General features: G+C 41.7%; 1 protein-coding gene across 1 annotated transcript in view; it reads left to right on the top strand.

The window, feature by feature from the left end:
- The window catches only part of CNOT3 (CCR4-NOT transcription complex subunit 3), a 32,105-nt gene extending 5,904 nt beyond the window's left edge, over positions 1-26,201 (top strand). Inside the window, 19 exon segments of the mRNA XM_042472820.1 lie at positions 5,302-5,348; positions 6,187-6,261; positions 7,252-7,319; positions 7,597-7,671; positions 8,401-8,490; positions 10,371-10,499; positions 11,630-11,725; positions 12,642-12,861; positions 13,670-13,803; positions 13,937-13,993; positions 14,500-14,815; positions 16,975-17,080; positions 20,405-20,582; positions 21,172-21,271; positions 21,962-22,163; positions 23,268-23,322; positions 23,324-23,401; positions 23,572-23,697; positions 24,975-26,201. Of these exon segments, the coding sequence (XP_042328754.1) occupies positions 6,237-6,261; positions 7,252-7,319; positions 7,597-7,671; positions 8,401-8,490; positions 10,371-10,499; positions 11,630-11,725; positions 12,642-12,861; positions 13,670-13,803; positions 13,937-13,993; positions 14,500-14,815; positions 16,975-17,080; positions 20,405-20,582; positions 21,172-21,271; positions 21,962-22,163; positions 23,268-23,322; positions 23,324-23,401; positions 23,572-23,697; positions 24,975-25,073 (2,154 nt within the window). The 5' untranslated portion in view covers positions 5,302-5,348; positions 6,187-6,236 and the 3' untranslated portion in view covers positions 25,074-26,201.
- The last annotated feature ends 321 nt before the right edge of the window (positions 26,202-26,522 follow it).

Here is a 26,522-nt window from a genome sequence, read left to right as displayed (position 1 = left end):
ACTACCATCTGAAGTGAAAACCAGTCTTGCCAAGCATTTCCCAAATGCAGCAAGTACATTGCCGTAAATCAAAAGCCTCTTGGACTGGGTTAAAAGGGTTGATTTGAGGAGGATAATTAGAGGTTACTATGCAAATGCTAGTTTCTTTTCAGTGAACTCTACTAACCATAATCATGATAGATACAAGGAGGTGTTCTTATGCGCAAGACATCAGTTAAACTACCATAGGTAATAATATCCAATAAATGAACTGGGATTAAAAAAAAAGAGTAGCAGAAAGTAGACTTATCAGTGGTATGGCTGACCTTCTGTTTCTGTTGTCAGTTTTACTATTTGAATTTGAAGGGTGGCACGGTATATTGACTGGTCTTTGGCATAAGGCTACTGTCCCATCTGTCCTTTTAAAAATATTTAATTTTCAATAAAATTTGTCAAGCTTTTGCTTCTGCAAAATTCTTCTTTCTCTGCTCCCTCCAATTTTTAAATTACAGTGGTACCTCGGGTTACGAAATTAATTCGTTCCGCCGCCGCTTTCGTAACCCAAAAAGCCTTCGCAAGCCGAAAACCCATAGGCGCTAATGGGGAAAAGCCGCGATTTCGTGTGAAATAGCGCCAAAAAGCACCAAAATTTTCTTCGTAACCCGAAATAACCTTCGTAACCCGGAACAGTTATTTCCTATGGGATTTTTTTCGTATCCCGGAAATTTCGTAACGTGGGTATTTCGTATCCCGGGGTACCACTGTACTGTTGTTTTGAGATGGTGCCTGTGGTCCAGCTATTGCTGCATCTTCTTTCACCATTGGTCAGATGTTACAGACACTCAGGCAGCTTTGTCCCAGTATATGTTGGCTGGCTTCTCTCACTATAAGCAATACTGTTTTCAGCACATTTCTTCCATGTTATCTAGTGAATGTTGCCTTCAAAGTTGTGTTTGTGTACCCCTACCCTTCCTTCTAAAATAATGAAGGAAATTTAAAGTGTAGCACCCAAGGGAGGTCAGTGTTTGGGTTCAGAAGAAGGGGGATCAAATATTTTTAAAATCCTGCTTTCCTAAGGTTTCATACATTAGCTACAGTCTTAAAAAAGATGCCTGTGTTAGGTGATCATATAAAAAATAAAAGCCAGGGGAAGAGGAATCTAGCAGCAACCTTAAGACTCATTTATTATAAAACTAAAGCTTTATGGGATATCATTTCATTTCTTCACAGTGCTTCTGGACAAGTGAATTGATATTCACAAAAGCACACACAAAATGGTTAGTCTAATTGGTACTGCTAGATTCCTCTTTCCCTTCTCTCCTCTTTTCCTTTTATTGTTCACATATGTCACAATATGTCATGAACTTATTTAGCATTGCACAAATCAGAAATGTTGAGACCATAATCCTATTGCCCACCTACCTGCAAATCATCTCCTTTGAACTCAATGAAGTGTACTTCTGAGTAGAGATACTTATGATTACAAGCTAATGTATCAGTCAGATCACACCAACACACACTTTTGTTGTCACAAAGTACTGTTCTGTTCGGTGACGACTACTTGCAGTTTCTTGGCACTTACATTTTCAAGCAGATACTTTTGCTTAAGAGTCTTAAATGTGGTTAGAGAGAACCAGAGACTCTTCATTTCACAACGGTTCCCTGTAAGGCGAAGTAGATCTGTAGTGCAGATGATGTACTCATGTGCAGAAACAGTATGAACGGTATGGTTGCAAACATCTATTTTAATAGCAAGCAGTCAACATGCACACTTCAGGGAGTCTGAAGTGCAGCTGAAGCCTAGGCTTGTTTGCTCAGAATCAGAAGGGCTGCCCAATTCCCACCTTGTCTTAGCTGGTTTCTCTTTGTAGCAAAGGCAAAAACTTTTCGATTAGGGATAGGCGGCTATAGCTACAGATTCATTGGTCTGCCCAGGATTGCAGCTATAAAAAGATAGAAAAGGAATTTAAATCAGTTGTTTAACCAGGTGATTTAAATCAGTGACTTACAGTGCTTTGATTTTAATATCATTCCATCCTGGCTCTGAATTGTCTGTGCACATATTGCTGCAGAGTAAATAAAGATGCAACATGGAAAACCCAAGTCCAAAACACACTACAGTTTGAGACTACATAAACTGCCATGGGCCAGTGCTATGGAATTCTGGGAATTGTAGTTTATTGTCGCGCCAGAGCTCTCTGACAGAGAAGGCTAAGTATCTCAAGACTACAGTTTCCAGAATTCCCTAGCACTGAACCAGGGCAGTTAAAGTGGTCTCAAACTGGATTATTTCTGCAGTGTGTTTTGGGCCTCGGTCTCCTGCTTTAAGGAACCATGGTTTCCTTCACAAGAAGGTCAGTAAGAATTGACAAGATGCTCTGAAAGTCAGCAAAGTGTTTGATGTCTTCTAGTGCATGCTGTTCAGTTACAACAGCAATGAGATCTAATAGGCCTCCACTTTAACTAGTTGTGCTTTCAAGATCAGAGGTGACCTGGAAGTAGATTAATGCCTGTTGGTAGATGATTGGGTGATTTGCAGTATATATCAACAATGATTTCTCACTCCTGAATGTCAACTAATTCTACCATTATATTCCTGAAAGAGAAAGTTGGGGTGAAGAACAATGGATTTTGGACAAAAGGACTTTTGAGCTTGTTTATGATACTGGTCACAAATTTCTGTTAAGTGTATGTCAGCACTTGTTTTGCATATGCCCTGGCTTTGGGATTTTGGTGGAAATCAAAGCAGAACCCACAAATTTGAAGTGTGCTCTCTCTTACCTGGGAACAGAATTGGGGAACTGTTGGCCTTCCAGATGTTCTGGGGATACAAGACAAACCTTCTCAACAGTTGTGCTGAGGGGAATCGAAGTACAAAATATCTGGAAGGCTATAGGGTTCCCACTTCTGTTCTAGAACATGCCCCAGAATCCTTTGAACACTTACTGATCCTTTATCCTTAGGTGTAGAAAGCTAGAAAACTACTGATTTGCATCATTTGGCCAGATGTCAGCCTGAAATAAAGTTGTAAATAGCTGCTGTACTATAGCAAGGGGGAGGGAGCAGAAAATAAAACGCACAAAATTCCGTTATAAGTTTTGAAAGAATCATCTAGCTTAACAATGGCTTTATTAAAAGCCATGTTTTCCCTATTAACTATTGGCTCCTCTGTTGCTTAGTAAGTTGATTTTGCTAACCAAGCTGTGTCTGTTGGTGAGCAAATGGCTCCTGTTTTCTTAGTCGGGGTGGGAATCATGTGCCCCTCTGGATGTTGTTGAACTGCAACTCCCGACAGCCCCAGCTGGCACAGCCAGAGATTAGGAATGCTGGAAACTGCAGTTCAACAACATCTGGGGGGAGGGACTGCACAGTTCTAGCCATGCCTTACTCAGATTGTCTTTGTAGAAAGGGAAGATACCTCTAGATCAGCTGAGGATAACCATAGCTCTCCAGATGTTGTGGCACTCATTGTCAACAGGGCCAGTGCTGAAGGATTATGGGGGTCCAGCAACTTTGGGAGGGCTATAGGTGCTCATCCCTGCTCTAGATACCTTTTAGGTTAGAAGTGGTTAGTCTTTGGCTTACCAAATGTTTTGGACTACAGCTTCTTACCATTAACTATCCTGGGTGGGTTTGAAAGCTGAAACATCTGGTTAAGTATTCTCAGGATAACTTAAGGTGTCAGCTGATCAGAAGGAACTGTCTTGGTTATTCCTGAGCTTTGAATAGCTGGTTGAGGTACAGGAATTGGCAGGTGAACCTTTTTGTGTTGTGAAGCTAGGTGTCTTCAGCTGCTGTTAATGGCACTGGAGTTGCATCCTGTTAAAACCCTTAAATTTCTAGCCCTCTCCCTTCAGTGATTGCTTTTCTAGTCTCCCCTCCTTCCCAGATTTCTGTTACTAACAAAATCAAATTTTTGACCACAGGAAATAGGTGGAAGGGGGTGCACCGAGAGGTACAAGCACTATCACTCTGTCAAGACTTGACAGTTCTAAATCTACAAGTCCATGTGTGCTTACATGGAGAATAATTCCCTTTTAATTCAGCGGAGCTTACTTTTGAGGCAATATGATATCACACAAACCTGCATGTATTCTAAAGGCACCTTTAGAGATCACCCATCCCACCCTCCAGGTCTTTCAATTGTTAAAGTACATTGTTTGGAGCTTCCCTTAACCACCAGTATTCACATCTTCTGTTGGTCTTCTGTGGCTCTTAAAAAGGATTATTCACGAATGAGGCATGAAGTGGAAGTCCTGACTTAACAGTTCCCTGGTGAATTGTATGGCTATGTGGTGGGGGTCTAGCAGTTGGCAGTAGGGAAATTCCTAACAGTGGCGTTTAAGTAGCTGAAGAAGGATAGGTGTACTAGAGATTCCATAATCTTTGAAAAAGTAATGGAGTATTGCAGTCTAGGCTTAATATGCAAGGCAACAGAAGGAGGGGGCCATAGAATGGATGGACAGAATAGGGTGTGCCACTGCTTTTAAATGCTTTACTGTGTGTCTTTTTAAAAGGCATGCAAGTAGAAAACCAGCAAAATGGAGATAACATGGGTAGAATCTGATGTCCTGGTGTGCCAATTTTTAATTGCAAGACTTCTTTTTAAAAAGGCGATAAATATCCTGATCTCCTCCTCACAGTGTAAATTGTTTTCATTTCACTCTACCACTTCAGGATTCTATTGTATGTTTAAATCAGGACTCTCAAAAAACAAAATGAGTGAGAACTCTAGCCAGAGAGCAGCACTAGTTGTGCTATGCAGTTTGATGTGTCAACATTTACTAGGTCTGCTTACACATGTGTACCAACATCAGTTGCTTTGGCATATCTGCAGTATGAGAAGAAGAAAAAACCTCCATCTCCTCCTGATCATCTAGACATACAGCTTTTTCACCGCAGGCAAATAAGTCAACAGCTGTTCCCAAGTTTATATTTCTGATTGGTAGGATTGCCAGCTTTATTTTTACCAGAACACAAAGCTTTTCCTAATGTAGGTAGGAAAAGGTTCAGTGAGCTGTGTTTCTGCTTGGCTGTGAACTGTGAAAGATACTGGAATCCTGCTAGTAAAAGTGGTAGCAACGTTACTAATAGTTGAGGGTTTTCTAAGCCAGGACAACTGCATTAGTAGGGTATTGTTAGGCTCTTACTTCCCTTCAGTCTACAAACCCTGCTCTTAGTTGCCTGTATATTCTTATGCTCTCATTCTGTGGTTGAGTTCTTTATGTTATAGCTTTATGCATTGTTAGTTGTTTCTCATACATACATACATTCTGGCATAGAGGGCATTTGGTTAGTCATGTGTTTTTCTCACCTACACAGGAACCTGGCTGGAGAGTGGCAGACAGCAAGCGCCCAGGGGCCACTAGGTAAGTGCTACCCTTAAATCGCCTTCTCCTAAAAGTACCAGGCTCCCCAAGTTAAAGCAACACTGCCAGATAATTTAGTCTAGGAATATAGCTGCTAGCCAGTCTCTAGGATTTCTCACCAAATTTGATTAGTAAATGCACCCAACAGTTGTCTTCAGATTAAAATTCCAACAGGACTGTCATCATTCTATAGTTTTGGCAGCCAGTTTCCATCTTGAGCAGGAAGGAGGCAGGAGAGGGCAGGGAATTCTTTGATCCATGAAAAGATCCCAAAATCCTGACCCTTGTAAAATGCAACTCAAGAAGTAACTAAGTAAGATTTATTAGGGAGATGTGCTTGTAAGGTGTATGAAAATAATGGTGAAACTTCTTCTCCTGGGGAAGAGATGTATTTTCAGATTCCTTCATAGAGTTGAGCTGTTGAAAGTGAACCTTCTCACTCCCCTTTAAGGTCTGTTGCAAGACTAGTCTGAAGTATTCATGTATCAAAACAGGTTTTTTTCTCCTCTTATATATATATTTTTAATTGGCTTCCATCATAGTCCATAAGGACAGCTTGTGTTATCAAGTCAACTGGAAAAATGGCAAACAAGTGTCAGCACAGAATACTTTTGTGTTTAACAAGTGGAAATTAACAGGGGAAGCTTTTTCTAGGATAGAAGTAGAAATCTGTGGATTTCTAGATGTTATACATTTGTTTACCTCTTTCAGGTTTTTTTAAAAAATGGAAGCCTGAATCTGAATCCTCATTTGCCTCTGTTTAGACTTTCTCAGTAGAGGACTCCAGCTTTGTCCTGCCTTTACCTTCTAACTTGTTTTTCTCTTTTTCATTTTGAAGCATTGACGCTCTATAAAGTATGAAGAGAGCCCCTCTATAGTAAAGGAAATATGGCAGACAAGAGGAAGCTACAAGGTAAGATAGTCTGTCTACACTCTTGATGGCTATGATTACTGGTGCCAGTTGGGAAGCTGGTTTCTCTAGAAGACTGGGGCTGTTTTGATCAGAACTGGTGGGTGGGTGCCAGGACTCTCAAACTCTCTAGAGAGGATGAGGTCTAGTTGAATAAGCTGGAAAAAGAGCTGAGGAAAGAGAAGACATTTTGAAGTCTGACTTAAAATATTAGGGGTTAGAAACTCTGTTTTTTGAAAGAAGAGGGGAATTTTAAAAAGGGAAATAGTTGTTGTCCTGAATCTTCTTATTAATCTCAACTAGGACAGATCCATACATAAGAGTTAATGCCTAAATCTTCACTCATTTATGTAGGTCTTCAGTGGGTCTATTTTGGTTGGGACTACCAGTAGGATTGAGGCCTTGCTTGGCTGTGAGTAGAAAGGCAGGCCAACTAAATCAGTAAGGTAAGAGCGAGGGTGTTAGAATAAGAGACAAATACTATACAACAAGTATACATATCCATGGGTATCCATGTTGGCTATACAAAATGCAGTAACATCCAAAATCTACAGAATAGTTATGCTTTTATTGGACCAACAAAAATGCACAATAAAACAAGGGTGGGGAGCCTCTTTCAACCACAGAAGGCTGAATTTGATTTTGGAAAAATTTTCAGGAGCTGCATGAGGGTGGGTGTTAAAAGTGGAAACCCAGATCTCAGCTTATGGCTTAACACTTTAGCTTAAAGCTTTTCTTGCTAACATCTAAGCCTTAGGCATTTCAGCTTTTCAGGCTGAGTCAAAAATGGTAGAAGACATAAGAAAATTGTCAAATAGGGCACATATAATCCTTTGGTCTCATAGAAGAAGGGAGACTTGGATGTCGATGGCAAAATTGGAGCCTCAAGACATGAGGTTCCCACCTCTTGCTGTACAACTCTCCTCTGTTCAGTTTCCTTCCTGTGTTCTGTCATTCCCCCCAGCAGTGATTTTTCTTTCTCCACCTTTCCAGGTGAGATTGATCGGTGTTTGAAAAAGGTATCGGAAGGTGTGGAGCAGTTCGAAGATATCTGGCAGAAGGTGAGCTGCTTTTTTTGCTTCCTGAGTCCTCTTTTGAATTTCCATCTCACCTTGGTCTCTTGGATCGTTATAGCATCTTGTGTTTACCCTTCTTGCTGTGTCCACCCAAGTTCTTGCTCCTTCTCTTTTCTCCTCCTCATTTTAAAAAATCCTTTTGGCTTGCTGCTTCTGCTGCCCCATTTTGTTCTTGGCTGCCCCTCCATGACACCTGAGTTCTCCTATCTTTATCACACTCTTGTTTTTTCTCTTTTTCTCTCTCTCACTGTCTGTGCTACAGCTCCACAATGCAGCTAATGCAAACCAGAAGGAGAAATATGAAGCCGATCTGAAAAAGGAGATTAAAAAACTCCAGGTAAGAATTTGGCAGGACTGATTTCAAAGTTTTTTGTTTGGTTGGTTACCTTTCTGAAAATCTGGCTAACTGGTTGGCTGAGTGCAAGGGGAGATAGTGATGATCTAGAAATTGGAACACTGGAGTCCTTTGGAGAGAACAGAGGAAGATGGGATTTTTTATCTCATGTTGGTGAAGAGCAAAAGAAGTGGTGGTCTAGAAACTGGGGACCTTACCCTTTGGGAGAAAATGAGTTAAATGTATTGTGATAGGGGAAATTCTAGCTACATTCTTATGAGCTGGGATGCCTCAGTTTAGAGAAATAAAGAGTAAGGATGTGTGCTTTCTCAATCTGGTGACCTCTAGAAATATTGGACTCCAACATTTCCCTCATAGCCAGATAGATTTGCCATTTGAGGATTAGGTTGGGGGAGACAATAATAGCGGGACTTGGAGCAATCCTGGGTTATATAAAGGGTAACATGATTAAAGAGTTACTGAACACTTGTCTTTAATTTGGAATTGAGACTGTGGCCCTCTAGACGTTTTTTGAACTGCAGCCTCCATAATCCTGCCATCATCTCTAGATCTTATTGCCTGTAGGAAGCAATTGGTAATTTTCTCTTTCTCTCCGAATAGTGCTCCATTCAGTAGTCTGTACTGCTGTGGCTGGAGACCTAAAGATGATCTCCCTTGTCCACCAAATCTTCTTTTTCACTTCTCAACTTCTCTTTTTTTATTATTCTACAGAGACTGAGGGACCAGATCAAGACATGGGTTGCATCCAATGAGATAAAAGATAAAAGGCAGCTAGTAGACAACCGGAAACTCATTGAGACGGTAAGCAGATGGGAGGAAAGAATATGTGTCCTAGTAGATACTAGTATCTTTTGGAAGTTATGTGTTATGCATTAAATGCATAAATAGGATGTGCTATACTTCATTTTGTCTTTTTCATGCCTATTTTTAATGATGTACCCAGCTAGTTTTTGTTCTTTATGTACTTGAATGTGTAAGTTTAACTTTGCTTAGCTCCTCCCTCATGGTGTTGCAATTGGCTAGTAGCTAGTGTGACCTCATAAAGGTGATCCAGCTGACCATTATAGTCTAGATATGGGCTGAATGACAAGAAGAAAGAGCTTTTGTAGGGAGTCAGTACCCTGTTGGCAAAGGCCTCCTGAGTGAGGCAGTATGGGATAGATGTGAGGGCTGGAATGTTTTGCTTTGGTAGATTGCTTCTTGGACACCTGAGGAAAACTCTATTGAACTGTGAGCTGAGACTTTCCTTTGGGAGTGTGTTTTCACTTGCTGTATTTGCATGGGTCAGGCTGAGGCTTGTGTTTCTTGTGACCATCTGTATACACTGGCATTGTCTATTTTTCTCTTTTCTCTCTCTTTTTTTGCACTTATAGAAACATGTTTATCATTTTCCAGCTCAGACATATCAAGGCTAAGTGCTGTTCGTTTGTTATGATTTTTTAAAGGGGGTGGGGGTGATCACAGGTCAACAATCTGCTGTCTGCAAGCACAAGAAATATATATTAGTTGTGTCATTCAAATACGGGGACTAATTTGTGCATTAAATGGCTGCAGGCATTGACTACTGCAGAGTTTGAAAAGGTTAATTTTTTCAACTTGTATGTACAATAGTCAAAGGCATTCCCCTAGCTTTTCTGTGCATGCTGTATAATTGAAAAGGCATTTGTGCATGCACAGTTAGTGCAGGTGCAGCTCAACACCACAATATTCTCTGGAAATATCATTAATCAAGAAGGTGGTGTGTGAAGCATCCCTCAGGAGTCATGTTTTCAAGTACTCTAAAATTGTCATTTCCATTGTGATAAAGTGTAATGTGATATTTCAGACAGAAATGAAAGAGAAGATATTTTGAAATGCTCCCCCAACCCCCTTTTGTTTTGAAAATACAAGAGCAGACCAAATATGTCTAAGAAAAGAAATAGTATACCAGTAGAAAGTCATTCTAGCCAGAGTAGTCCTTTCTTGCTGCACTGATTTTCACTGACAATAAGGGCTTTCTTTTACTGTACGAGTAATTTAGAAATAGTGATCCATTAATTGCGCCTTTAAGTAGCTAATCCATTCTATCTTATCACTTAGAGGAGTCTACAGTTCAATCTTGTGGTGTTAGACTAGATCTGCAGTCTGCGTCCAAATCTTTCTTACTTGAAGAATAAAAAACCCTACCAGTTTCCTGGAAGCTGGCAGAAGCAAGACAGAAAGAAACAAAGGCCTTCCATTCTTTAGCAGCCCACTTGATTTTAATGTTGGGCCCATTTACCTGCTTTCTACTTAGCTTGTGTTAAGTACAAGGTTGATCTACACATCCAGAAAAAGTACTCAGTCCAACTTGCCTGGAACTGTTTGATTTTAGAATTTAGGCCAGAGTATTCCTTGACTCAGCAGCACGAAATGGTCTCTAAACGCTTACTGTACATTAGAGTTTCCATCTACTATGAATGTAGTATAACAATCTATCCATAGTTGCTCTGATTGCAGGTCAAAAACTATGGATAAAGTATGTTTAGGATATGAACTAATCTTGATTTTTATGCAGTTTTTATCTTCGTCATTGCCACTGTTTATCTCATCCTTTTCATGATCACTGTGCAGTTTGGCTAGGACCTTGGTTTTCTCTCTGGCCCTTGGTTCCGCTCCTTGTCCTGCTGATCTTCCTGAATCCCTCTCATTTTTCTTTCCAGCAAATGGAGAGGTTCAAAGTAGTTGAACGTGAGACCAAGACGAAAGCCTACTCCAAGGAGGGGCTGGGACTGGCGCAGAAAGTGGACCCAGCCCAGAAGGAAAAGGAGGAAGTTGGGCAGTGGTTGACGGTGAGAAAGGGTGGTGGTGAACTGGATAACCGATAACTGGAGGGGGGGAGGGAAGATAGGTTTTGTCTGGAGACTTCAAAAGCAAGAAGGAGTTTTGAGGGTTGTTTTTTTTTTTAAGGAACTCAAATTTAAAGTGTTCTCTTTTGATTGAAGTGGAAATCATGAATTGCTTTATAACATATTAAGCATATTACCTGTTTTCCATCCAGTAACTCTACTGTAGCTGGTTTGGGGCTCAGAGAGAATCTCCACATCTGAGTTGGTAGTGACTGAAGAATCAAGTTTCTCTTATTTGCTCCAATACCTTGTTATTTAGAGGTCTTACTGTCTTAATTTTGTTTTATCATTGTTACATAGCTACTTTGCTTTTTTTAAAAAGTTAGTTTTTATTTGTTCGTTCGTTTGTTTAAATAGACCAAACCCATCCTGTGTTCAAGGGTCTCAGGCAGGAATGCAGTTGATAAAAGTAGTTTAATGGACAGTACTAAAATCCACAGTTCAGTATGAGATCAGCAAAAGTATATCAGAGCCAAGCTGTGATCACAAAAGCCCAAACAGTTTGGTAAACATCCAGAACTTCACTTTATGTGTAAATGAAGGTAATGTTACCAGCCAGATCTCTGTTGCGTGGGGTTCCATAAACAGAGGCCCTCATTTGAAATAACTCTGCCTTGCATCACCTCATACAACAATGTACAGTGGACCCTTGTTATACGCTGGGGTTTGGTTCCAAGATCTCCCATGTATAACAAAATCCGTGTATGCTCAAGTCTCATTACATATAATGACATAGCAAAATGGTGTCCCTTATAAAAAATGGAAAATCAAGGTAAATGTATACTTTTTTGGAACATTTTCAAACCGTGTATGCTTAAATCCGTGTATAAAAAATCCGTGTATAAGAAGGGCCGACTGTACTGTTCCTGAAAGTGAGACACAAAGGAAAACCCTTTTAGCTTATTGTAATGTTTGGGCAGTGTATACAATGTTCGTATTAACAAAATGCTTTGTTAGTATTATTGTTTTACCTTGGTAATCTTCTGAGACTGTGTGTGCCCTCCAAAGGCTGGCTAAAGAATGATCTGTTTCCCCCTCCTTGCTCTCTCTCCTTTCCATCTTCACTGTACCAGAATACGATAGACACCTTGAACATGCAAGTGGATCAGTTTGAGAGTGAGGTGGAGTCTCTCTCTGTCCAGACACGTAAGAAGAAAGGAGACAAGGATGTGAGTTGGTTGATAAAACGTTTTCCGAGAGTCTGTATACATGAAGGGAGTGGAGCCCATGCATGGGGAAGTAACATGGCTTCACAAGTTAAAAAATTAGAAGGGGGTATGTGTGGAAACTGAGATTTCTGGGGTCTTGCAGGTAGGATTTGGCACCCTCGGTGGGGCAAAGAAAAGGATAGGCAAAGGCAAAGACAACCATGTAATAAACTTGACAGTCACTGAGATCAGTTACCAAAACTCTGTGTGGTGAATGTTGTGCATTTCAAGAGGCAGTTCAGGCTTCACTTCTGTCTTAGGGTTGGAAGAGAAGGGACAGTGTTTCTTCCAGAACAGTGTCCAGAATCTTCCATTATCTTAAATTGCATAGTGTATCTTGTCTCAAAAGTGTGGGTGGAGAACATTAGGAAATATGTATATGCAAAGAGACCATAGCAGATCCTCCAAAGAGTAGGCACTTGAGAATAGGGAAGTTCAACAATTGGATTTCAGTGTAGCTTAGAAGCACACCATGAGGCATGAGCAAAAAGACAGTCTGTGTTGTGCCCAAATTGTTAACAGATTTATAGGCAATTCTGCACTGATGAGGCTGTTTCTAAACCGATGTGGATTGGGATTAAATAATAAGACCTTTTGGCCTTGAATACCATTCACACAAATTTATGTATTTATTTATTATACTTATATCCTACCCAATGTCCTCCAAGGGTTCGAGGCAGCTTGTGCTTCTACTCTCACTAATTTCATTATTGCAACAAGCCTGTGAGGTAGGCTAGGCTGAAAGAAAGTGTCTGGCTTAAAATGAGCTTCATGGGCAAACAAGGGTTTGAATCTGAGTCATCCTATTTGTAGTCAGACGTTTAAACTGTGTTGGTGCTCTCTACCTTTGCCCTCCACCCCGCCTGCACACAAACAGAAGCAAGACCGGATAGAAGGTTTGAAGCGGCACATTGAGAAGCATCGGTACCACATTCGGATGCTGGAGACAATTTTACGCATGCTGGATAATGACTCCATTAATGTGGACTCCATCCGCAAGATTAAAGATGATGTGGAGTACTATGTAGACTCCTCGCAGGACCCTGACTTTGAAGAAAATGAGTTCCTTTATGATGACCTCGACTTAGAAGACATTCGTGAGTTTCTCTTGGGCTGTGGGAAAGTCCTTTTGGTTGGAGATTGGTGTGTGAGACTGAAGTAGACTCTGTCTGCAGGCCTTTTTCTGGGGGAAGCTGGTATTGCACTGACAGTTATGGTAACTGTAAAGGGACAAACCATTTAAAGACTACTGGTTTTTCCCTTCCAAGGAAACCTGTACTCTGAGAGGATACTGCCAGTTTGAGGGCATTATTTGTTTTGCTAAGCACCTATGTGCTGAAGTCAGCTAATTTATTGGGCAGATGCTTTCTCACATTGGACTCAGCATTGGTAAGAATCTGCTATGGTCCTTATATCTTACTGTATTTGGTCATTGTTCTGTTTCATTACTTGAATTGAATAACTATTCAGCTAGCAACATAGTTTGATCTCTGCTTTGTTTACTTTCACAAAAGGCCACAAAGCATGTGCTGTTTTTTGTGTTTGAAAAACAGTGCTTGGGAAAATTACTTTACACTACATTCCCCAGACTCACCCAAAAATTGTGCCTTTTTTAACTGATCCAAGTTGTGGCCATATGCGTATGTGTTTAAATTTACTTCACTTGAGTTCACTCCTTAAGTTTACTTCACTTGATTCCTATAGTCCTCTTCATCTTGTCTTTAAAACTTGCAAGGATGTCAGAATAAGTTTAAAAGCCATAGCAATTTCCTCTTCTGAAGTAAGGCCTGTGAGATCTATGCCTTGTTACAACTGTGTCACCTGGTGGATTGTGGTGATGTTCAATTGATTATCTGTAGCTTTCTTCCCTAATTTGTAAGCATCTCCTTTTTCTTGGCCCTGCAGCACAGGCCCTGGTAGCCACTTCCCCACCCAGCCACAGCCACATGGAGGATGAGATGTTCAACCAGTCCAGCAGTACACCTACATCCACCACATCCAGCTCCCCAATCCCACCCAGCCCTGCAAACTGCACGACGGTAAGGAAAGTAATCTGTTGTGATACTGGGTTTCTGGGACATGTACAAAGAGCAGTGTGTACTTCTTTCAAGAAGGTAGTTGGGGTAATGATTCCTCCTACTGTGATGTTTATGCAAACCTTTCTCCCTCTAGGAGAACTCTGAAGATGATAAGAAACGGGGACGGTCAACAGACAGTGAAATAAGCCAAGTGAGTTGAACATCCAGGGCTTTGGAGGAGGGGCTTTAGATTTGTTTTCCTTGTTCAAGGAAGGAGCAGGGGAAGAATGGGACTCATCAGCTACAGCAAATTCATAAGCATGATTTCAGTTGTGCTGTATTCCTTCTGTGGAGACTGTACAGCTTTCAGAATGTATATGGGCATGTTGTTTGCTTTAAGAGTGACCACCATGAGGCTGTGGCAGAGCTGGCGAAGCTGGCTTTTCCCTTGCCCACTCCTTTTTCAGACAGGTTCATGGTGGATTGGGATTGTGGTGTGTGTTTGCCAGGCCCTAATCCATCTTCATAAGGGCCAGCTTCAGGTCTAGGGGAAGGAAATATGACCTGCCGAGGGTCATCCATTGGGTTTCTATAGTCATGTTGGAATTGGAACCCCGGTGTGCCAGAGTCCCAGTCCAGCACTCACACTACTATGCTACACTGGCTCTTGGGAAATGATTAGAAGCCTAAAATCTTTTCTCTGTTTTCTGTTCTCAGTCCCCTGCGAAGAATGGTTCAAAAAGCCTCCACAACAACCACCATCAGCCTCCTCCCACTATACCCTCCAGCTACCCACTGGGCAGTAGCTCCAGCACCTCATCCTCACTGGGGAATGGGCCTGGCTCCAACAGCAATGGAGCTGTGGCTGGCAGTGGGAATGCAAGCAGCAAAGCTAACCCTCCGGCAGGGCATGCACCCACCACCCCAACCCCTTATGCCCAGGCTGTGGCACCCCCACCCACCAGCACCAATGCCTCGCAGCCCCGGCCTCCCAGCACCCAGCAGAATGCCAGCAAGCAGAATGGGGCAACAAGTGAGTTTTTGTGGACCTGAGCCCAGGGTTAGAGGGTGGCTGGTTTCTGTAATATTCCTGGGTAGAAGGTGCCCTAGTGCTGCAGGGTTATGGATTCTAAATAAAGTGCTTTTTAGCTACTGTGAAGCATAGGAAATTTGTGAGCCTTCATTAGTATTATGAAGGCTCACAAATTGCCTGTGCTTCACAGTAGTCTCCTTGATCTCAATTTCTTCGATCCGGAAGTGCTTTGGATTTTTTATACCTGTAATTGTGTATATGTACACAAACAGATATCTTGGAGATAGGATGCAGGTCTAAACCCAAAACTAATGTTTCATATACACCTTATACACATAGCCTGAATGTAATTTTATACAATATTTTAAATAATTTGATGTATGAAGCAAAGTTTTGTGTACACTGAATCATCAGAAAGCAAAGTTGTCACTATCTCAGTCACTCATGAAAACAGTTTTGTTGTTTGGAGTATTTCAGATTTTGGAATTCCATATAAGTGAGAGACAATCTGTATAGCATATACAAGTGGTCTAGGGAAGGAACCATTGCACAATGGTAGTGCACATGCTTCACATGCAGGAGGTCCCCAGATAAAATTGGTTTGTGTAGCAGGTGATGAAAGACTTAATCTTGAAACCCTGGTGAAGGTATTGCTGGTTAGATTCTGTTGTTTATTATTATATTTATTGGTATCCTGCCTTTGTCCCAAAATTGGCACTCAAGGGTTTGCTGGATTAATGGTCTAAATTGGCATAAGGTTCCTGGCTATGTGAAGGCAGGCCCTTCCCCTATAGCTATTGTTCTCTAAAGCAAGGTGGCCAAGATGTATTCCTGGGAATGTTGTGGAACTGCAGCTCTCATATCGCAAACTTATAGCTAATGGTGAGGAATGCTGGGAGTTTGCAGGCCAACAATATTTGAACTACACTTTTCTCTCACTGCTGTAAAATGTTACATTGGGGAGAATATGCAGGATGGGTGGAAGCATGAAAGATACAGGATATATGTGAGCAAATGACAGTGTACTTAAGTTTCATTGGTATTAAGGATAGACTAAAGAACGCAAGGTTTCTGAGGAGGTGCTTGAATAAAAAGGAAGGGACATTCCAGGCCTTCATGATCAGTAATGGGAGAGTATAGTCACCTCTAAAAATAGTTTTAAACATTTTATCCTCTATTTGTGGAGCAGAAAAATACTATCATACAGTGGTGTTCTTGGCTTGCCTCAAGTGTGGGCAAAGTGCTGCCTTCCTGATGTTGTTGGACTGCAACTCCTAGTATTCCTCACCCTTGCTAATGCTGGCTAGGGCTGGTGGGATTTGTGATCCAGCAATGTCTGGAGGGCTACACTTCACGATCATTGGTTTTGATAGTGTTGATGTGATAAGCTCTTTTCTGGTTGTGGCAGTGACTGCTCCCTACCAGCTGGCATTAATCTTCTGTTATAAAGTGCTGAGGAAAGAAGGGGATTTTTACAGGTGCATCTTTTACTATTGCAAAGTTGCAATGATGGGGAAAAGTACACCTGATGGATGTTCTGCTTCAGAGTTCCTTAAATTAACAGAAGTCCTGAAAGGTTTTCAGCTTGGGTGGTAGTAATTTCTACAAATGCTGGTTTTCCCCTGTCTTTCCCTGGCCCTCTTGCATATTAATTGCCCCACTCTCTCCCACCTGCAAATTTTCCTGTGAGCTGCAGCTTGCTCTAGCTTTTTTCTTGTACTATAGAAAAACTGTAAAACAATTATCAGAGCCTCATTTCTTATACAGTTCTTGTTAATGCTCAAGAGTAACTAGTCCTCACCTCTTCAGCTGTGACTTTTTAACAGCAGTTTGAACTGCAGAGAACTAGCAGGTGATACTGCTCACTTCCTTCAGGCAATTTATAGGCTTCACCTGCAGATTCCTGCATAGGAAGCTGCATTTAAAGGTGCAAAAGCAGGTGTTAGGGTGTAGTCTTTCTGGCCAGTTGTAATTGTAATGCTGTGAGGTAGGCAGGTACAGAGGCAAGCTGAAGGTTTGATCTGTTCCACTGAATTCTTGACTGGACAGAAAACTGAACTTAAGCCATGAAGCCCAGTGTTCCCTTATCCATGCAGCAATGGGATTGCTCAGTATAAAAGTCAAGCCAAAAAGTTCATCTGTTCTATCTCCTTGCCCAGGTTATAGCTCTGTGGTAGCTGACAGCAGTTCAGATTCGACACTAAGCAGCGGCAGCCAATCGTTGCCTAACCAGACAGCGTCGCACAACCCTCCCAGCGCTTCCACGTGAGTGTCTCTGATCTCTTCAAAATATGCTTATTCACTCATTTCCACTTACCTTCCCCTCTGTGTACTCAACATGCTCTCCTCTATATCTGACAGTCACACAAAGTCATTCTGATTTTGTACTAACATTATTGGCTGCCTGCCTATCAGTTTTGCAGGTTAACTTTAAAGTGGTAGTATGAACATTTCAGAGTTGTCTGCAGTATAAGGCTTCTAAATTGCTTTCTTTGATATTTAACTTTTGTGAGCACTAAGTGCAGTTTGAGAGCCTGTTATCTGTTCTGTGCCATCAGTCTTGGAGATTTGACTTGTGGGTTCAAGGGAGAAGGTCTTTTTTAGTAATAGAATTGCAGCTTTGGAATGCTCTCAGAATTGACAATTGATTAGGCTTCTTGTCTTCCACTTTGTTGATAGATTTTCATAATGTGCTTGTTCAAATGGGACTTTTTTTAGGGTTTTGTTGGTCCCCTACATTAAAAGGTGTCTTCTTTTCCTGCTGGTTTAAAAATATTTTTATGGATTGTTCAAGTGTTGTTTTTTTAAATCTGTATTTCACTAAAATGGAAAATGACTGTATAAAAGTTAGAATAAACCTGCTTTCTATGGTGGGTATGGTTTTGTGCCTGAAAATTATGTGCATCACTAGAGAGAAATTGCAAAAACATCTCTAAGAAATATCATTACTCCTTCCAAAATAAGCTTGATGATTCTAAAACCCCTCAAGGTAGTATGCATGAGTTAAAATACTTAAAAATTGCTTCAGATTTCATTTGTTTTTAAAAATCATCTTACTTTTGAAGTGTTTTATCTATTTTTCAGAATAGCTCATTTTTCAGAAGGTAGCTGATATCAGACTGTTGAACACAGGTAGACCTCAGTTAATGAAGTAGATGTGTTCCCATGCATTACATTTTAACAAAAAAAATTGGCAACAGTGATAAAAATAACATGGAAAAGATAGAAATAGTTTCCTATACCAAGAAAAAATAAGAGCAGTTCAACATGTTTTGTCTGTGTTTTTATTCAAAACTGACAATATGCACATGTGAAATGAAATAACTAGGCCAGTTACTGGAGATAGGCCGCTGCCACTCAGCACTGAAACTTTGCATTTCTTCAGCCTCCCTTCACCATCTTCCCAATACTGAAAATCTTTTGACTAGTTAGAGGAGGACAAGGAGGAACAAAATTTTGCACCTTCTAAAGACCACTTGATAGCTTCTTCCAAAATGCATCCAAGGATGACTTTTTCTTTCCCCAGCCTCCACTTTTCTTAGGATTTCCATTTTGGTGGCAGAACTTAAGCTCTATGCTTTTTTTAAAACTTGTTGGAAGGCAACAAGTCAAGCTTACCTGCTTTCCCATTTCCTCCCTTTTTTTGCTATTCATGCATGGTCAGTAAAGTATTTTGGAGACAGTTACTTTTTATCCTGCTTGTTATAGACAGACATACACAGCTACAAGTAAGATCAGCTGTGGTAGAATCCCATTCTTTTCCAGCTTAAGTTTTATTACATATTTTACTGCAGACATACTACTACAATCTGGCACTGAAACTTTGTGTGTTTTCAACCTTCCTCCACCATCTTTCCAAGGCTACTTAAAACTTTCCAACTAGGAAAAGGGGGACTGGGCAGGCATAAAAAGACTTTCTAAAAAGAAGCTTCTTTGCCAGAGGCTTTATTTACTTAGGCATGCCAATACTCTATAGGAAATCCATCAGCTACCTGAAAATAGTACCAGTAAGAAATCCAGTATCCCATACTTCATCAGTAGTTTGAAAGAAAACAAAAAACTTCAGTGTCTAAAGGTAAACATAAACTGGTCAAGCATATTTCCCTAGACAGAGAAGGTGTGAGACCATCACCAAAAAGGCCCTCTGGTAGTGTGATGGATCCTACCAGCAGATCAAAGATGTAGGCTCTTTCTTAAGGTTTGGCTTGCTCATAAGGGTGCAGGTAGTCCTTCAAATAAAAAGGTTCTAAACTGTTTTAGGTCGTTACATTTTAAATCAGTATGTTAAATTGAGCCCCTAAAACATATAGGCAGCCAATTAACTGATAATTGTTTTGTATAATAAGCACTAAATGTGTACCTCTCATGGGTATTCTAGAAGCAGCATTCTATACTACAGTGTTACCCCGGGTTACGAAAATAATTCGTTCCGCCGCCGCTTTCGTAACCCGAAAGGCTTTCGCAAGCCAAAACCCCATAGGCGCTAATGGGGAAAAGCCGCGATTTGGTGCGAAAAAGCGCCGAAAAGCACCAAAATTTCTTTCGTAACCCGAAATAACCTTCGTAACCCGGAACAGTTTTTTTCAATTGGATTTTTTCGTAACCCGGAAATTTCGTAAGGCGGCGCATTCGTATCCCGGGGTAACACTGTAGTTGACATTTACAAGCACTCTTTAAAGAGAGTCTCACCCCGACATTATAGTTCTGTAGCCTGGATGTAATCAGAGCATGTGTAACTGAAGTAAGGCCTGCTTTCTCCAGATAGGGATACACCTAGCAGTCTACCCAAGATAGTAAAGGCAGTCTGAATTATCAGTGCCTCCATAGATACTGGCAAATTTAGGCAAATCCCTACACTACATATCTGGCTTGTTGGGAGGAGTAAGTGCATTGGACATTTCTTGTTTTACCCTATGACATTTCCCCCCCCCCCCCCCCCCCCCAAGTACAACAACTGCCTTGTGCTCCTTCCTTTGTATATTTCCTATTCTGTGAACTGATTTTTACAAAGGTTATCTGAAAGTTGTGCTCTCCTTCCCTTTGTAATCATGGAATCTAGAATAGGGGTTGAAATGCTATGCCCTTCAAGTGGGGATGGACTACACCGACTATCATCTCTGATCATGGGCTGTGCTAGCTTGGGTTGATAGGAACCTGAATCCAACAATACCTGGTGGGCTGCAGGTTCTTCCTAGCCATGTAGAAGCCTAAAGAAAGGAAAAACCTGAATCTAGAAGCTTCCCTGAGCATTCTATTGTGCTTATGGAATCCTAACATGTATACAGCCCTGCCCACAAAGAACTTAGGCAGAAGAAATAATACAGCATCAACAAACCTAAGGAAAGCGGCTCTCTGTTACTGCTATCACACACTGTTTTCTTTGTGCACACACAGCGTTGCTCTGTATTGTAGTACTCAACTGTCCTTTCCTTAAATTTGTAAGGCTAGATCTGCTGTATGGCGATTGCTTTGTTCCCCTCATCTTCTTCTCTGGGAAGACTTGAGTGTCTGGGGGATTGGAGTAGCAGGTCCTGGCTTTAAGATACATTCTCACAGCTTCCATCTTTCTGTCTGCCCTCTTCCTGGCAGGAAGGAGCCCAGCGCAGCTCCTCAGCCACCAAGTGGTGGTAACAGCACTGGATCCAGCCTCCTGGTGCCTCTGACTGCCAACCCACCTGCCTCACCCACCCCCAGCTTTTCAGACAGCAAGCCTGCCCAGACTCTGCTCAACGGGCCACCCCAGTTCAGCTCCACACCTGAGATCAAGGTGAGAGTCTGCCCTGCCTCCAGGGCTTGGGAGGGAAACAGGGACACTGAGGATTCTGGAGGCTGTTGTCCAGAAGTGTTAACTTTCTCAAGCTTTGCCATAGACCATAAGTCAAGCTGTTGTTATCCTGTGTTGGAATGTACTCTCCTCAGAGATTGGATCAGTTCCTATTCTCACTGCTTTTAGGAAGAGTGTGAAGTCTCTTCAGATTGGCCTTTTATATAGTTTTAATGGTTTTATTGTTCACTTTGTACTTGATGATGGTAGCTAGTGTTGTTGTTTTTTAGAGAAAATACAGAATAGGAATATAATATACACAGGGTCAAGGACTAGATTAATCTTGAGACCTTCTAAAATAATTCCCTTATTCTTCTATGGAACCCATATTGGTGTACATGGGTATGTTTGTTACATGCCATCCTTTCAACAATGAGGAATGTCAGTCTAAAATAGGGTAACTAGTCTGAGCTCTCCCAGTAACTTTGTGACTCTCACATTTACAACAAAGTTCTTCTTTAAAAACAAATAAACAAACAAACTTAACTCTCCCATAAGTCTCCATTTATATAGTTTATTTCTTGTTTGGCAGGCACCTGAGCCTCTAAGTACATTGAAATCAATGGCTGAGAGGGCAGCTATCAGCTCTAGCATAGAAGACCCTGTGCCATCTCTACACCTTGCCGAAAGGGGTAAGTGAAACAAAGGACATTTTTTCTGTGACATTGTGGATTGAAAGCAGGTCTAGCTGATTTCTGTGTAAAATAGCTCTGTAATTCAGATTCTCACCCAAGCTGTCGCAGTATTTTGTGTGTGTGACAATCTAGATCTTTGGTCAGAAATCGGGTTTCCTGAAGGAAGAGAGATGGCGGTCCCCATCTCCAACTTTTCTCACCTTATCCTTTCTTGAAATTGGCCACTGGGGAAATGCTTTTGCTACAGATATTTCAGGTGGAAGAAGGACAAGATATAAATAAATAAATCCTTCCCTGCCAAATTTCTAGTTTGTGATATTTTAATAAATATTGTGAGAGACAAATAGAGTTGACAAAACACTGAAAACTCAAGAGTTCATGAGAACAATAAAATTGGATTCTCAGGCTCTGCAAGAAGAGAGATATTTTTCCCAAAGACAGGTTTTCAGTACAGTACTATAATCTAACTGTAACTGACATTAAGAAGTGGAAGAAGACAAATTCATCTCGTTGGATCCTGGAGTGCCTAGTTACTATTGTTGGGGAAGGGGAGCCTTGGGAGGATGTGCTGTACAAAAAACTACTTTGCTAGGACCACTGGATTAGTATACTACGTGTTTGTATGTGTGAGAGAGAGAGAGAGAGAGAGAGAGAGAGAAATCACCTCTGAGTGTTTTCCCCCTCCAGCTGATATCTTAATTACAAGCACGACCTCCCAGCCAGCCTCGAACCAGCCCCCCATCCAGCTATCTGAGGTGAGCATCCCCCTCTCACTTGGGGTGTGCCCTCTGGGGCCTGTGCCTCTCACCAAGGAGCAGCTCTACCAACAGGCCATGGAGGAGGCCGCCTGGCACCACATGCCTCATCCCTCTGATTCAGAAAGAATCCGGTAAGTAGGTGGAGATTTTGGGAGCTGGTGGCCATTGAGGGATTGAGGCTAGGGCAAGATTATTTGAGCACTGCAGGAAAATATGGGAACTGTTACATTAAAATAAATACTTTCGTTTGGATCCTAGACTTCTCAGCCCTCTTATCTTTCTGGGTCCTGTTCTGCAAAGTTCAATATCTTTATCGAACCATTTCCTGTATTGCTATGTATTGTATATGTATTATCCTACTTGAGAGTATGTATTTTCCCTGAATGAAGATTAACCTTCCATTTTGAAGCCAAGCCCTCCCTCCAGTCCATCTGCCATGGTCCAGGCCTCGGAGGTTGAGAGGAACCGCTGGACCTCTTACCCTTTCCCGCCACCACTCCCTTCTCCTTCTGTGTCATGTCTTTTTAGATTGTAAGCCCGAGGGCAGGGAACTGTCTAACTAAAAAGATTGCATGTACAGCGCTGTGTAAATTTACAGCGCTTCATAAAGGATGATGATGATGATAATAATAATAATAATAAATAATACCTGTAAAAGGGTAAACAACCCCAGCCTCCCACCTCTGAAGCATAATATGGCAGTTAAAGGATGTAACTGATCCATCATCTTGCATTTTACTCTGTGAAGGAGAGCTGAGGTGTTAGAGCGGGGGATGCTGGGAGACTGAATGGTGGAATCCTCATAGCAAAGAAAGTGAGATGACTTATCAGGACCTTTTTATCTCCTCCTGGGAAACTAATAAATATGTGCCTTTTCCCCCCACTTTTCACAATCCTTACCAACAAACTGTGTTCCTCTTGCTCTGCTTAGCCTACTAAAACCTTGTGTTACTTGCATTTTTTAAACAACTCATCCCTGCTTTCCTAAAATAGACATCAATCATTTCTGAGGTGAGGAGCAATAGCCTAGTCCCAGTTGTAATGGACTATAATTCTAGTTATTGCTGATTCTGTTCAGCAAGGCCATTAGGATATGAACACTTGAGGGCCCCTGTACTTGAAGGTTATACCAGTGGGAGAACACTACCATTCAGACAGAGCTGGTAGTCAAGACTGTTGTCAGATCTTCTTGCAGATTCACTGTATGCTATCTCTTTTCTCTCGCAAACCCATAGGCAATACCTTCCTCGGAATCCTTGTCCAACCCCTCCGTACCACCACCAGATGCCTCCCCCCACACTCCGATACTGTTGAGTTCTACCAGCGCCTCTCCACAGAGACCCTTTTCTTCATCTTCTACTACCTGGAGGTAATATGTTGAACCCTTTCTAGGGTTTGCTGTGGAATCAAATTGCCCCCCTTCTGCTGTCCCCTCCCCCAAATTGGAGGATTTAAGGGTACCATTCTGCCCCTGTTGTGCTTCTATCTGGCGATATATATCCTATAGACCCAATCTCTTTGTCCCTTTCCACTTTGAAGGGCACGAAAGCACAATACCTGGCAGCAAAGGCATTGAAGAAGCAATCGTGGCGCTTCCACACAAAGTACATGATGTGGTTCCAGCGGCACGAAGAACCCAAGACGATCACTGACGAATTTGAGCAGGTAAGGAAGAAGGCACTGTTGGCAGAATAGTTACCTTTACTAGGTCCAACCAGAGGATCAACAGTCTCTTTGTATGATGACAGGGAGAATGCAGAAGTGTTGAGGGCAGGGATGGGGATAGAGAAGGATACTGTGCTTTCACTTTTGGAGGGTTGGTGGTAGATATAAAGGATGATACACTGCAGTTTCTGTCTTGGAAGAAACCTGACAGGATGGACACTTTCTGAATCTTTCAGTCACCTTGTAGAGAGTATTAGGTGTGTGGAGGTGAGTGATGATTGCTGGATCAGCCAGAGTCAAGAAAGAGACAGAGTTCTCAAAGGGTCTATATTAATTATTTTAAATGTCCACATTGTGCAAAAGTCTTCAATTCTTTCACCATGGCATGAAGAAAGATAAATCACATTTAAAATAATGGTTGGTAAAATACTATCCTATAGTACAGGACTTTTGACTGTTTTGCCTTTCTCTTGGCTTTGTTTTTACTCTAGTGGCTCTTTCCCCTCCCACTTTTCTTTTTTTGATGATAGAAGGGTCTGAGTTTCTTCCATGTCACCTTTCTCATATTCTAGTATGGGAGTATGCAACTGTGCATGGACTGGGGGCAATTTCTCTTCCTAACCCCTGCAAAATGCCTATTTTTCTTTCCATTTCTCTTCCAAAATGGCAAGCAGAACTAATTTTGTATCAACTTCTGTCATTTTGGAAAGGAAATGAAGGGGAAAGTATGCATTGGTGGGGTCCGGTGCGGATCATTTTTGCATTCATTCGAGTAGCTTAGAGTGTGATTTTCTAGTGTTTTCTTACCTAAAATCACACCTGGTTCTTTTTAAAGCTTTTTGGATTCAGAGGCCACAGGTGTGGTGTCCTGGAGCTGCCTGTTTTCCCCACTCCTGTTATAGAAAATACAAAAAGGGGAGATTCTGGGAAGTTCGGTTGATGGGATCTTTTACAAAAAAAGCAAAGACACATGATCCTAGCCTTTCCTATCATCAAAGACAAGGGAGATTGTGGCACTTGTGAGTGCATGCATCAATACCTTCTCCTCACATGGTGGAAGATATTCAACACACAGTTTCTGATGTTGGGTCCCAGTCAGTCACACAAATCTTCCTTTCATGCTCAGTGGGCATGTGATTTGAGTCATGGACTACTCCTTGCCTCCAGATAGGAAGATGTTGAGCTAATTTGACCCTGAGCAGAAGGACTAAAGCATTCATTCTGACTTTGTGGTTATAAATCATTTCACAGCATCCTTTTGCTCTATTTCTGTGCAGGGCACTTACATCTACTTTGACTATGAGAAATGGGGCCAGCGCAAAAAAGAAGGTTTCACCTTTGAATACCGCTACCTGGAAGACCGGGACCTGCAGTGATGCCCTGGGGCCAGCAGGGGGTGCCAAGCCTTCCTTCCAGAGACAGCTGCGGTGCGGCAAAGGAAGACCAACTAATCTCTCACCTCACTCCATCTTCCCGCCTCCTGCGCATCATGATCCTGGGGGGACTGGGCGAGCCGCACGTTTAAAAAAATGCATGCAAGTTTTAAAAGTGACCGCGGGACGGAGGAGGGGCAGCGGCAGCAGGGTTCTTCTCTGCCTTTCCCATATTCTCTTCTGCCTATATGAAGAGATCAGGAAAAAAATGGGAAAATACTCTTCATGCGCATCAGTTTTGGGTGCGACAGTGGAGATTAAAAAAAATTGAGAATCTCACCAAAGGAGTGATTTCCCCCAAATCTCCATTTTTGTGTGTATCCTAGAGAATCTGAAGTCCCATTCTCATTGCAGCGAACTCGAAACATCCCACCCTTGTTTGATTTTCCCACTTCTAGGCATAGACCTCACACCTCATTTGGCTACCATAATGTGCCCTAGTGACATTGAGGCCCATAGTAACCACTGGTATAAGAACATCTCATGATGACCTTACTCCAAATCTAGCCCATTTATTATGGCTGAAAATGTTGAAAATGCAAATGATGAAATTGTTATAAATTTTTGAAGACATCCCTGCGACAAAATATTTTAATGGACTGCCCGTCTGTCACCAATTTATGAGCTGCCATAATTTTCACTTCCTTTTATTGCAAGAAACATTCTGGGACATATGTAATGTCCACCAGCCTCACATCATCCCTTGATCCTGAAATTTCTTTCCTGACTGAACTTAGACTTAACCAAGCCTACTCTCCCACCAGCTGCTGCGTCTCTCCTTCTTTCCCTCCCTTTCCAAAATTTTGTCATCACCCTAAATTTGGTATGAGCTCGTATGTATTCCGCTGCTCCTCCCACAGAGACCCTCCCCCTTGATGACTTGCAATTTATTCCAAATTGGAGGGGAAAGATTTGGGAAAACCCAGGGGGGAGGTGGGAAGACTATGTTCCTCCCATCTCCTTAACCATGCCCCTGAACTGGAGCACCCTGCCCACGCCGCTGTTAAGATATTTTTTCGTAAGCCTATTTTCGTTTTGGAAAATATTTATGAATAAATAGTTTTCTATGAGTGTTCTTCTTCTCTTGTAGAGAAAGGCGGGGACAAGATACAAAGAGGGAGGTGGGACAGAACAATTAGTGTTGCTTTTTATTTCTGTATCAGTGGATTTAAAGGCGGGAAGTACTACATTACTTAAGGTTGCCTGGATCTTCCACCAAGGTGATAAGCTGTGTTCACCACATACCAGTTTCCATTTCCTTTGCAGACTATTGTACATAAATTGCTTAACTGTAGAGGGCTCTCAAAAACTATTTTTATTCCATTTTGATGAGTAAACCATGCAGCTGCATGAAAGTGCTGGTATCCCACCCCTCTGGAGTATAAATCACAA

The sequence above is a fragment of the Sceloporus undulatus genome, chromosome 6 (genome assembly GCF_019175285.1).
Source record: "Sceloporus undulatus isolate JIND9_A2432 ecotype Alabama chromosome 6, SceUnd_v1.1, whole genome shotgun sequence".
Classification (NCBI taxonomy): domain Eukaryota; kingdom Metazoa; phylum Chordata; class Lepidosauria; order Squamata; family Phrynosomatidae; genus Sceloporus; species Sceloporus undulatus.
The sequence above is the reverse complement of the archived record's forward strand: the minus strand, read 5'-3'. Positions and strand labels throughout refer to the sequence as shown.